The sequence below is a fragment of the Lampetra planeri genome, chromosome 26 (genome assembly GCF_965212315.1).
Source record: "Lampetra planeri chromosome 26, kcLamPlan1.2.h2, whole genome shotgun sequence".
Lineage (NCBI taxonomy): Eukaryota > Metazoa > Chordata > Hyperoartia > Petromyzontiformes > Petromyzontidae > Lampetra > Lampetra planeri.
In genome coordinates this window covers 6585835-6599572 of record NC_136132.1, presented here as the reverse complement: position 1 = coordinate 6599572, position 13738 = coordinate 6585835, and the positions used below count along the sequence as shown (strand labels likewise).

General features: G+C 45.9%; 1 protein-coding gene across 1 annotated transcript in view; it reads right to left on the bottom strand.

Annotated features, from left to right (window-relative positions):
• Positions 1–13738, bottom strand: part of LOC144727644 (A disintegrin and metalloproteinase with thrombospondin motifs 18-like) — a 109376-nt gene that overhangs the window by 60457 nt on the left and 35181 nt on the right. Inside the window, exons 5-6 of the mRNA XM_078606611.1 lie at positions 10872–11122; positions 9905–9988 (exon numbers count right to left, since the gene is read on the bottom strand). Of these exons, the coding sequence (XP_078462737.1) occupies positions 9905–9988; positions 10872–11122 (335 nt within the window). The remainder of the gene's footprint in view (positions 1–9904; positions 9989–10871; positions 11123–13738) is intronic.

The window sequence follows — 13738 nt, the reverse complement described above, 5'->3', positions numbered from 1 at the left end:
CTTGTAGAAAGTTTCATTCCAGGTGAAGTATGTATTGGTTAAGCAGTGTCTCACCAGGGGGGGTACCCCAGCATTCAGTTCTTGATGAACCAAGTCTTCAATGATTGCGATGGTGTCAGGTACAGGAACCTTGGTGAATAAGGAAACCACATCAAAACTGACAAGCAGGTCGTCTGGGGACAGGGCAATCCAAGACAGAGGTTCTCTGCAAGCCATCTGGCTATCATGAGAGATTCGTTCATGAGGCGATCCACATATACAAACACAGAGACAATTTTAACCGAGAAGATGGATTCTGGCTTAGCAATCATTGGAAGGACGTAATAAACCATTTCGATACACATTAGGGTGGGTAGAATAATACATAGTGTTATATTAAAATGTATATGGTATAGGGTGGTTTATAGCAATACAGTATATAATTTAATGTTGGGTTTATCTATGGCAGTATATAGTACGGTATATGCTCGTGTGATGTAAGAGAATAAAGTTTAGATGGAAGCATATTATATAATTTTTACGACGTAGAATTGTAATGTATTACTTGCTGTTAGTAACTCAGCTTATTGTAGAGTATAGTAAGTATACTGATGGTGCTATGCACTTTATACTTTAGTTTTTTATGTAGTTTATACTTTAGTTTTCTACGTGGTTGTTTAGTAACTGCAGCTACATATCATTAACATTCCTTTCCTTTGTTAATGCTACTCCCTGCACCCCCCCTTGGTGCTGCTGATCCTGCATAATGCATGGGCATAATATGACTTTGAAACCCCCCCGCCCACCTCCTACGCATTTCCCATGAATATGCTAAATTCCTCTTCATATGCACATTCTTTTTGTTAAGGCGCTCTTCCACCTCCAACCCAGCTTATATATAAGCTCCTAGCTTGGTAGTGTCTCATTCTTCACCTGAAGACGGCTGCTTGCGTTGTAGCCGAAACGTCGTGAGAATTATTTTATTTTATTATGTTTTATTTTTTATTATACTTCCCTTCTACGTGACTTTACCGAAAGAACCAAGAAGATGAATCCCTGCAGTCACGAAAGCTTTAAATCGAAATTTAGTGCATATATTATCAGAGTTATGTTTTTTGTTTGCATTATGGCTGCAGGTATTGTGGTCTATGCAAACATGACTCCTTGTAAAAAAATGTGTCAGTTTTGTTGCCAGATAGAAGGGTAAAAAAACTATTATCAAGCGAAACTGTGTTTCCGTATATGAGAAAACAAATCTGTATTTTGGTCCATTGGCCAATTGGCTTTTCTACCAATGTTATCCGGAAGAATTTGTTTAAGTAGGCTTGAGTAAGCAAACTGTGGACTAGTTTCAAGCTTATGGGTCTCTTCAGCAGAGTCAGGCTTGGTGAACGAGGCTGCTGGGTTTACAAATGTTGTTGGCATTAGCACTCCGTATACAAGATGAAGCCCTGTGTAATGCGAACGAGCAATGTGTACAAAATCATTGTGTGGGGTGCATTGTAAGATATAATCACGTCCATTTTTAATCCATCGGGTTTTGTGGCACAATCAAAAGGCTGCGTGAGTTCAAATCCAAGGACGAGGCGTGGTTCAAAACCATTTCTTCCCCTCCAGGGTCAATTAAATTAGTACCACTTTGTGGGAAGCCAACAGGGGTCATTATATATGTGAAATATGTTCCTGCCATATGAATGTGGAATTTCCACCAGAGGCTCAGGGCTGTTCATCGCAAATGAATGCCGCATCATTATTAATTGAAGAGAGGAGATGTTTTTTTTATTTGTGTGTTTGTAACCACACAGTGTCAATTTGCATGAATCACCAACCCCACGTCCAAAGTGCTGGATTACGTCCACTACAGTAATTTATGTCTTGCTGTGGTTTTCCCACCTGATGACGGAAGCTTGTGTTGCTTCCGAAACGTCGTGATTTAATGTTTTTTTTTATTCTTTAAACATTTCAATAACATTTTTTTCATTTGTAAAAAAGTGTTTATTTTATTTTATACCTACGTGACTTTACCGAATGAACCAAAGAGTATGCTTCATGCTATTTCGCGGAAATTGTGAGTTAGTGCCCCAAGCCTACACTGATGTCCAAATTCCATGTCACAGTTGCACATTTTGTTCATAGCTACAGCACGCTTGAGCATAGCGTGAATAATAAATTGGCTTTGAAGTGGACAAAAAAAGAGTGCAAACGTCTTTATGTTAATGGTTATTGCTGCACCAAGAAGATAATACATTTTAGAGGTATTTACGTCTAAAAACTCACAGAGTCAGAATTAATTTGTTGACATGCAATTACACGTTCCATTAGTCTTTCAATTAAAAACACCCTTGAATTTCTGTGCAGCTTCACAACGGACATTGTATATATACCCTTTACTTAAGACGCAAACAAGACGACATTTGAAACTATTACACTTGCAGTTGATTATAATCCGGGATGTCTTAAAATATACATGTCATGCGATCTCAAATGTAGTTTAGTTTTTGACTCTGCACGTTACGGTTACAATGCGCATTGCCAACAGCTGAGAAAATGTCTCGTGGGTTGAGCCTACCTTGCCAATGGGTCCTTATATTTCTCGGGAAAACCCTGCTTGGCTTAGCTCTGTATCATGTCACCCATGAAACTAGACCACACCACGAATGCCAAAGCAAATAGGTGAAACGAAGTTGCGTTTATTATTATTATTATCATCAGACCGCAAGACGAACGGGGAGGAGCTGACTCTGAAACCGCGGAAGAAAACGAAGCCGATTTGTAAACCGGAGTTTGCAGAAATAGACAAGCGTCGTTAATTACCAAAAGTGTTTAGCTCTGATTAAATATAGGGTCACGCTGTCTCGGGGGAGCACTTCTTTAGGGCAATATAAACACCATCACGTCCACTACAAGCACCCTATTCCAAGTGACATAATGCCGTCAACATTTTGATTGCACCAAGTTTTACAAAGGCTTGCTTTTATAAATCAGCAGCAAAGAGATTGTACCTTTGTGTGACCCAAAACGCTTAAATAATCAGCTGCAAGTAATGCGCAACAATTTCCTAAAGCTATGAGCTGTTTCTTTTTTGCTGCAAAGTGACTTAAGGCTTTGGGTGGGTGGTGGGTTGGGGGAGGTTTAATTAGTGGCAGTTAAGGGCAAGTTCAATAAGCGCTTATACTATTCCACAGATCCCATTTCGGGGAATAAGTAAGATCGCGTTATTTAATTATATTTGTTTTGGCTTGCTTCAATCACCCACATGGAGCCCTCCAAAAGTAAAAGGAGGCACAGGAGTCCCACAGCAAGTTTTGCGGCCAAACCCAAGCCCCATACGAAAGGACAACCCACAGAGGGGGCCTGCTACACTTTCCTGCCGCAGATTTTAATGGGCAAATCACACCGCTGTTACTATATTAAGCACCAAAAAGGAAAATATCAATTTTCAAACTAAATAAACGTCGTTTTTTTACATTTATTTAATGTCTTTTTTTTTACCTTCACCACGTTTAATTCATTCTCTCTTTCCTCTGCTTTTTAAATAATAATAATAAAAAGTCTTTCAAGGAAACATTCCTCTCCGGGGAGTGGGGGTGGTTTGGAAAACGAATCCTTTGAAGGGAAAAAAAAACAGAGACTGCTGTTTGACCACACTGGATTTTTTTGTGCGAAAAAGCCATCGGTAAAATTTGGAAGATTGCTGCTCCCCCACCCCCTCCCCCCCCCCGGGTACGGGGCAGCATCATGGGAGCCTCGCACATTAAAGCGATGCGGAGAAGCGTCCTTGCGTGCTCTGCTGAAGGAGGAGGAAGAAGAAATAAAACAACAATGGGAGACTGCCTGTCATGAAGGACGCTGTGTCGTTCGAGCGTCGGCGATCCAGGACCACACGGTGGAATCTCCTAATTAACAGCACTGCCGGGAACCCCACGCAACAGGCGATCCCTCCCACCGGCCCAAACTGTTTTTTTTTTTTTGGGGGGGGGGGGGGTTTGCGAGCGACAGTTGTGTTGCCGTACCCTTTCATCGGTATCGACAGATAGAATGTATCCGCTTCCAAAACTGCGACGGGGACGACAAGCTGATGGGAAAGAGTTAATGTGAAACATGTGTCGGAGTGGAGGCGGACCCGCCACCCCCCCACCCACCCCCGGCCAAAAAGACTCCTCGTAGCAACTCGCATCTGCTTTCGCAAGTGTCTCGGTAACGCCAACAACCAACAGAGATATATATTCTTAGGTGTTTTCGGTAAAGTCACGTAGGTAAAAAATTTTTTTATTAATAAAAGTAAAATAAAAATAAAATAAAAATCACGAGGTTTCGGAGGCAACACAAGTTTCCGTCTTCAGGTGGAACCGTCACAGCACTTGATGCAGCAGTCGTGCTGTGACGGTTCCACCTGAAGACGGAGGCTTGTGTTGCCTCTGAAACGTCGTGATTTTTATTTAATTTTCATTTTACTTTATTAATTTTAATTTTTTACCTACGTGACTTTACCGAAAAAACCTAAGAATATGAATCCTTGCAGTCACGAAAGCTTCAAATCTAGAATTAACAGAGATAGAGTTGATCGAATAGCAACATTGCCTTTAACAAGGCTGGATATCTATAGCCCTTTATGTGTATGTATGCTGAACTTCTTTCGCACCGTACGGAGCTAATCGCGCTATAATCGGTGTCGTCAATATTCGTCTGGGTGAAGGCCTCCTGATGCAATGTCAGTCATGGGAGGTTGTTTCACCATATTTCACCACACTGGTCACTGCAGGTTCGTGAAAGGAGACAGCCCCAGGACCTGCTCAGATATCTCTAACCACGGACGTTAGCTCTGGTTGGGAATCAAACTCATGTAACTTCTAGATTTGAAGCTTTTGTGACTGCAAGGATTTATACTCTTTGTTTTTTTCCGTAAAGTCACGTAACTTTGCTGAAAGTGCCGTGCACCAAGCACTGCCACACTACTCCAATCCAGGCTGCATGTACACATTTATAATATTACTGTTTGTTTTTATTTGCCCAAGAACGCCCGAGTAAGTCTTAGTACTCAGCCCGAGTTCAAAATCTAAATTCTAATTATTCTGATTTTGATTCTGTGTATCAGTCCTCGGTGGAGAATCACATCGCAGGATACTTAGAGATGGTGACCGCTTGGGAAAGCCTTCATCCAGCAGTGGATTGATCAAGACTGATGATGATTTATGTTACACTGGTCAAATCACAAATCACATATTAAAATATACACTCCGATAATTTTTTTTTTTTTAAATCGATATCAGATCATCAATTTATGTCGTATCTCAGTGGAGCTGTCCAGCACAAATCCTTTTCAGATTATTTGAACACGCATGCCATATGTATATATACATAACGTAATCCTGAAAGCAACGGTGCTGAACACAAAGAAATTGCAACCTTTCAAAATACGATGCTGCAGGCATACAACGAGAGGGGGTTACTGTGCAGCGATCAGTCACATGCGCCGGATTCACATTCCAAGAGTGAATTCAATTATCTGCCCAATTAACGATGCAGATGTTGCCAGCAGTGAATGGGTGCGTGTGTGCGTGTGCGTGCGTGCGTGAGTGAGTGCGCTCTCTAGAAAATTGAGTCACGCGTGCTAAATCTGCAGCCATCGACGGGTAATGTAATGGTTAAGACAAGCAACCAGAAAATTGCTTCAATAAGGTTCAGCTGTGCACCAACAGTGTACGTTCTTGACCGACGCATAGTCGTCATTCTTCCATATAAATAGCACAAGCGCACAAAAAACAAAGACCCCTCTCCCTGATCCCTCCCCCGTGAAGCCATGGCAGGCTGTAGGGGCAAGTGCTGTTAGCGAGCACCTATGAAGGCCAGCACGGCACACGAGGGGGTGGGTGGTCAGCACCACGCCTGATCGTCCACAGTGGCGATGTTTACTGCACACCGCACCAGGTAACCCATTTGAGACCGAGTCGACCAAGGGGAGGCCCAGGACCGGTTCAGATATTCGTCACTGGTGTTGGCTGTGAGCGGGATTCGAACTCGGGTCCTCAGGTTCATAGCACAGTGCGCTAACCGCTACACACGTATGCACACTCAGATCAGCAACCCCATTAAGCTATACTCTTTGGGTCTTTCGGTGAAGTCATGTAGGTAGAAAAATAATAGATCACGACTTTCCCATTAAGCTGTATGGTTTGTCAGTGAGAATCTACTAATGCCAGAAGTGGACATCTGGTGATGTAATTTTTTGATGTAAAGCTCTCGTGACTGCAGGGATTCATATTCTTGGTTCTTTCGGTAAAGTCACGTAGAATAGACTTTACCGAAAGAACCAAGAATATCTGGTGGTGTGGCTATGTCTTCCTGTCTTTGTCTCTCCATGTTCATGCACTGCACCTGGCACTCCCTTCAGGCTAAGTTGACCTGGAGGAGTCGTCCAGGACAGGTTCAGATTTCACTTTCGACGGATGGTATCCGTGCCCAGGAATCGAACCGAGGTTGCCGGTTTCAAAAAGCAGTTGCACGAACCACCATGGCACTCTTGACCACACGCAGCAGCTGACATCCATCAACTAGGTGGTGGTGGTGGTGGTGAAGTCATCCCACGCACGCAAAGAACCCTCCCCTGTATACTGAGGTAAGTGCTGTAAGTGAGCGCACCTATTAAGGCCAATACAACACATGCGGGGGTGGGTGGCCAGAACCACACCGGGCCATCTTTGTGTACCCAATGCTGACTTTCACACCGCACCAGCTACTCTTTGCCAACTGCCTATTTATGCAAAGGACGGGAAATGCCCACACTGTTCGGTAGGCAGTCCCCTCGTTTTGTTCATGGGTCATTTTATTGAGGGACTGTTGTCTCGGTGTGGTCTGGGACTGTCCGTGTCGTTGTTTTTGCTACCTTGCCCAATGGTGATAAATCGGACTTAAATGATGTGCGCGTTTATTCATTATTCACATTGAGTGACTTGCTTACCAATTTTTCTCTAATTTCGCGTGTTTTGTTTAAAAAAATTGCTCTTGTAACTTCCTGACCCGCCCACCCTCGACGTCTGTGTAAAAGAGCTTCACCGCCCAGCGGATTTCCCCCCCAGTCGAAATAAAGATTCTGATTCTACAACGGCCCCCGCGGTGCGCTTTGCGCATTTTTGTCGCGAGCACGCTGATCCGTTTCCACAAACTAAAATGCTGCTTCGCCCTCTCGTCTGTGCAATCTATAGCCCCAAACACGCTTGTTGTCCTTCCCGCCCGCACCCCCCGATTAGCACGGTTGGCTACGTACGGTGCGAAAGAAGTTCAACACGTTCGTCAGGCGACAACAAAGCCTACGGAGCCGTGATGTGCGGTTTTTTATTTATTTAGAGAATCCAGACTGCGATCAGCGACTATCAAAACGAGAGCACGTGACTGCGTTCTCCTGGCTGGCGCGAGCCACAGCCGCTGTTGTAGACGCCAAGGCAATCGCGATGTCGTTCCATTTCTATGCGAAGAAAATGGGAGCGTGTTGTGTGTGTGTGCGTGATGTTTTTGTGTTTCTCACACATTTGCAAGGCTAAGCGGGATTGATTCATCTGATTTTGGCTTTCACAACGTTCGTATTAAAATAAAGCATTGTGTTTCTAGACGGTAGAGATGATACCTAAAATGTTACTGGTACTTGCAATATGCTTGCTCACTCACAAAGGCAAAGATGCCCAGTATAGCCTTGTCAGAACTTTTGGGGCAAGTGCTGCTAGCGAGCACCTATGAAGGCCGGAACGGTACACGAGGAGGTGGGTGGGCCAGCACCACGCCCAACCACCATTGTCTCCCGAGTGGCGATGTTTACACACAGCAACAGAAACTCATTTCAGGCTGAGTCGACCTAGGGGAGGCCCAGGACAGGTTCAGATAATCGTCACTGGTGTTTGCCGTGAGCGGGAATCGAACCCGGATCGCCGGGTTCATTGCGCAGCGCGCTAACCACTACACTACCACTCCCCACACACAGGTGCGCACACACACGCATTACGGTCGCATACGTATTCAGGTGGGAATTATATTAAAATGAATTTGAAGAAAATTGACAGCCGATTTCTATCTTGAACCAATTACCTGCACATATTAAATCGTGGTCTATAGTCTAATCAGAGTCTACATAAGTGAACCATTATGAAGATGGTGTGAAATTAACCAGTGCGTAATGGTGTAATGGTCGTTATAACATTATTACGCCATGCTATATTCTTTCAAATACGCCCCTGGAATCAATAAAACGAGACCGACGCTGTGGGAGGCGAGGTGACAGTGGTTGCCCAACATCAAGACTGGCCCCTGCCATACGAACGCGTTCTTTCCTTCACTGGCTCAGGAGCGCAGAGAGCGGCCAAGCGCCATCTGCCAGCGAGACATCTGTCCTAGAACCTGGCAACCCGAGTTCGATTCCCGGGCACGGTCGACGTACGCGTTGATCCGCGTGGTGAGGTTGGGTCAAACGACCGCCGTGACCGATATGGATGCGCAGGAGGCATTCATTCGGCGGTGGACTGGTAAGGGGCTGGACATTACATAACAGATGCTGGCACCCATTCACCACATTTTATTGACCAGCCTGGTGAAGCGAGGTCACGTAGCCCATTATGACTGACACAGCATGGGGGGCGGAGGGGCGGGGGGGCGGGGGGGGCGGGGGGGCGGGGGGAGGTCTTTCATCCAACAATGGATTTAGGGTCGTAATCGATTCATACGATCATCATCATTATTCGTGCACGCACTGCGTGGTACGTGTGGTGCCACGTGTACCTGCGTGCACAGCGAGCGGCGGTAGCAGCAGCCAGCTGACTGAAGCGGCTATCTCTCCCCCAAACAACGTGCCGGCCGGAATTTTTTTTTATTTCAATTCTCCCGCACCCCCCCCACCCATTGTCGGCTCAAAAAAATAAAAAAAGACGCGCGCTCAAAGGCGGGCGCCCCAACTGCCCGGCCACCGCAACCCCCTAATCCGACTCGTCGCCGGCGCTGCGGCAATAATGGGTTCCGTCTTGGGCGAATTAATTGCGCGTCGCACGCAACGCTACTCCGTGGCGATGCTTCAGCACGGGAGTGGAAGTTAAGGCAAGTCACCCGCCCCGTGCGCATTCGCGAAACTTCTAAATGAAGCGCGCGCTCAACCGTGAGGCTGCTTGCCGGGAGGGCGCGGGGAGTTGGTGGATGGGGGGGGGGGGTAAGGGGTGGGGGGGTGGTGGTTTTGCAGGAATCAGTGGAGGTTCGAGCTTTGATTCGATGCCAGATCTGTACGTGCAGTAATAACGCGTCTCTTGAAGTTGTGGGCCCCTGGCCTGGCGTTGGCTGGAGTTGTGTAAATGTCCCATTAAAGCGCCCGGGGCATGCCAGAGTAGAATGGCGCTGCTGCTGCTGCTGTTCCATGTGCACTCTCGCGCACAAGCAGTGAGCGAGCGACGATGATGACGACGATGCAACGATGATGCCACGATGCGCCGCTCATACGAAGAGTAAAAAAATAACCTTCGAGGCTTAGACTCGAAGGTGTGAATTCTGCCTTTGATTTAGGACAAGGAGATGGCGATTGAACGAATTAAGCAGAGAACGTAAATAACCGAGGGCGATGGATGACAGACAGACCAACAAGCACAGACAGGTGGACAAGAGAGAAAGCAAACACGAAAAATCTGAAAGATAAGCAGACAGAAACCAGCACACACAGGTGGACAAGATCCACATATGTTGTATGTTAAAGTCAGCATCCACTATGGATGATTCAGATTGGATTCATCCAGTCTAAATACAGATTGTGATGTTACAAACATACTGCCCAAAACATAATCGATTATTAAATGAAGTCGCAAACTCAAATTGTGACGACTCGTTAAATCGCTAAAGGGGGCGGATTCGTGAGTTACACAATGTGTTCACGTCGCTCGGCGGATGCCACGGCCCACCATACCTGATCTTCCTCCAGTAGAATGAGCCCCACCACCACCATGTTGATCTTGCTACCGATCGTGCCATCCTTGAACAGCGTAGACACCTGCCAGACACGCACGCACACGCCCGCGGGACAGGTGGTGTGCACATGGGGCAAAGCGAAAGTATGCTGTTGTGGCCAGGCATGAGGAACACGTTTCTCTACCCAAACATGGTTGATGAGCATTGTCAATGCAGCATCTTCATACAACTACTACGTGTTGTTGTTTGTTTGTGGTCGTGCCGTCCAGCCCTCTGACGTGTGCTCCTTCAGGAATACCTCCTGTAGAAGCCTCTTACACGTGAAGTGAAACGTCGAATATTGTTTCGAACAACTTGCGGTATAACCCGAATGCACATCAGAGAGCTATGGTACAAGTTATATTGTATGCACTGACATTATAAAGGTTAGTAGTGGTAATATCACATTTATAGGCTAGGAGGCAGCCTTTCCATAGACAAACGCCACCAGCTGATGGTGATGTTTGATGGATACTGAAAATTTATGGACGAAGATGATGATGGCTGAAAGGTGGATGCTGATAATGATGGATGGATAGTGATGATAATGATGATTTGAGTTGGACTCCAACTGGTATATAACTTCCCTTTGGGGGCGGTACAATTAAGGGGAACAAATCAGCATTAGTTTGAAACAAGTACACATTACCCGCGGGAAGCAATATTCACACAAACTAACATGGCAAGCGATGGGAGTGATCGGGGCCGGCACCATCACGAGCGAACTCACGGCCAGACCGACAACTCAACGCACGGGAGAACGAGCGGCTCAACTCAACGACTGACCGACCGAACAAAATTAACTCAACGGACGAAACAAAGCAACAACAGAAACCCCCCCCCAAATAAAAAAAAACCGACCCACTGAACGGACAACGATCGACCGACCAAACGAGCGGCCAAAACCCTCGGAAGCTGGCGCTCACCATGTTGAGCACGGTGAGGATGTAGGTGGTGACGTTGTCGGCCGTGTGCCGCTGCAGCATGCGCTTGTCGGCCACCACCAGGGTCTCCACCGTGAGCTCCTTGCCGCCGCCGCGCGCCGGAGAGCGCCGACTCCTCGCCTCGCGGCGCTGGCGCCCGGCTCCGGCCGCCGTCGCCGCCGCGGCGGGGCTTGGGTACTCGTCCAGACGGACGCGGAACGCGGGGTCGAGGGAAGGAGACATGGAGGGCGAGGCTGCAACACAGGCGCACGGAACAGGGCTTGGCCGTCGGGCCGAGCAGTAGCGGTGGAGGTGCCGGCCCATCGGCCACTCACCGCCCCACCACCACCCTCCCTCCCCCCTGCACCTCCGATTAGCAAGGTTGGCTACGTACGGTGCGAAAGAAGATCAACAAACGTAACCCGCTTCCAATGTGTAAACTCCACGTTTAAACTCCCCGTGAGATGATAGGCGAGATATTAGGTAGCAGGTCGAGATGATATAGCGAGGCGAGAGAAATGTGGTCAACATGTTAGAGGTGTAGTCAGATGTAGTGAAATGAGAGACATGTGGAAAGCAGCAGATATGGAGTGGGATTGGGGAAGAGCAGTGCAGACAAGATAGGGGTGAGAGAGAGAGAGAGAGATTCGCCGTTGTATGTGAATTAACTGGTTATGTTTATTATGATCTGAATTAGAGCTAATATTTTGTCATCCCCTACTTTTGGGTCCCCTTAGCTGCATGGGGTCCTGAGGTTTTGCTTCGTGCGTTTCATGCCCAGCGCCACCGCTGTGGCCGGGGATGGAGTCCAGTAAAAGACTCCGGTGAAAATTACATATTCTCATGCTGGCACCAGTCTCTCCGCTGAACGGCCACTGCTGACAAAGTGGTCCTCTTTCGGCATGAAATATGCATCAATTCAGCGACTGAAATCGATTCCTGCAAACGTGCTAAACGCATCAAATCGTGCGTGTGAAATATGACTCAAGATTTATGCAAATAATATTTTTATGTTACATTCAAAGCTAATGGAGCTCACAAAATAATTGAACAAGTGAGCAAAATATTTAGGATTGTTACAAACAGAGTGGTAAAAAATAGCCAAACAAAAATAATCAAATTTGAATTACAACATTGAATTGTGGCTCTCAATTCCAAAAAAACTGCTGGATGAGTTGACACACACAGAGTACGTATTGTATTGACCTGAACAAATGATATTACAATTTGACTTTTAAATAAAATTCCACTCGCGACCTACGTATACATGAGTCAAATGTTCTACCACAATTGCCAACCCAGTCTGATGGGAATAGAATACTCCATCTCGTGTCAGGGATTTAACACAAACCACTGTTTTACAAATTATGATGATGCTTTTAATAGGTCTGGGTCAGGAAGTCCTAATAACGTGATTTAAGAAGTAAATCTGTGGTGTCATTTTCTGGAGGCCATTCCATGACATGACATGATGTTTTGCTGACGAGAGGAGATGAGGACATTTCTTCGCTTAATTACATATTTCCTTGCTTAATAACACGTATTTACAATGCAAGAAATCATTTTGATTTTTTAAACATAACATTTCGCAATTCGGGGAAAACGAACAGCAGAGATATTTCCGAAATGGATATTAAAGAAGACAAACAGGAATAGAGGGGGGGGGGGTGTGGAAAAGGAAATGAAGAGATGGCAGCATAGACAAATTATCATGAGCAATACCATGCAGACATCTCATCCGATTTCCTGCATAAGTTAAGGAAGCGATCACAATAATGTGGTACATTCACACATACATATGATGGGGAGTCATTTTGACACGAGCACATCGATAAAAGGTGACATGTGTATTTGATTGTATTTCTGAAAACAATTCAACATCATCATCATCACTATGGGAACCTCATTTGCCAGTAAAAATATGATAATTGGTTCTTTACCCTTCTATCTGGCAACAAACATGACTCCTTGTAAAAAGGTGTCAGTTTTGTTGCCAGATAGAAGGGTAAAGAACCAATTATCATATTTTTACTGGCAAATGAGGTTCCCATAGTGTAGATGCTTGCCCCGAGCTCTCATACTCTGATGGTGCATTGTCTTTGAGCTGTGCGCCTTTTGGCGTCATCTGGTCCAACCCATATGAGACTAGGCTCTAAGGAAAGCTGTCTCGGGTGTGGATCAATCAACTTTAAGGACAGTGCACATTGTCAGAGTTATGTTCTTTTGTTTGTATTATGACTGCAGGTATTGCGGTCTATGCAAACATGACTCCTTGTAAAAAGGTGTCAGTTTTGTTGCCAGATAGAAGGGTAAAGAACCAATTATCATCATCATCATCATCCAGGAACTATCCACTGCTGGATAAAGGTCTCCCCAATCCGTCGCCATCTCTCAAGGTCCTGGGATGTAACAATCCATGCGACCGCACGCACACGATCCACTTCTATTGCTACATCTCCGTGGCGTGAAATCTCCTTGCGCACGTGTCCCCTTTTTTGGCTTTCACTCCGCCGTTAGCCTTGACCCACTGGCCACCACCCCTGCCAATGACGTCTCCTGCCCAAAGCCCCACTCTTCTCAACGGTAAAAAAAATGCTTCCCTATGTACGTATGTTGAACTTAATTCGCTCATCGGATGATGTCTCTAGCTCTCCGATCCATCGGTCCCTTTTTCTGGCTCTCAAATTTAATCAGGGGCATGCACCTCTTATTCGCTGCGTTGCGCACACTTTATACTTTATTCCATTGTATCCGACAATTACACCTATGCACCCTATGGCGAATTGGACTCAAGGACTAACCATCGCAAATGTTCTCTTTTTAACGATTTCAAGTTCTACCAATGTGGATCGAAAGAGTTCAGAGCTCAT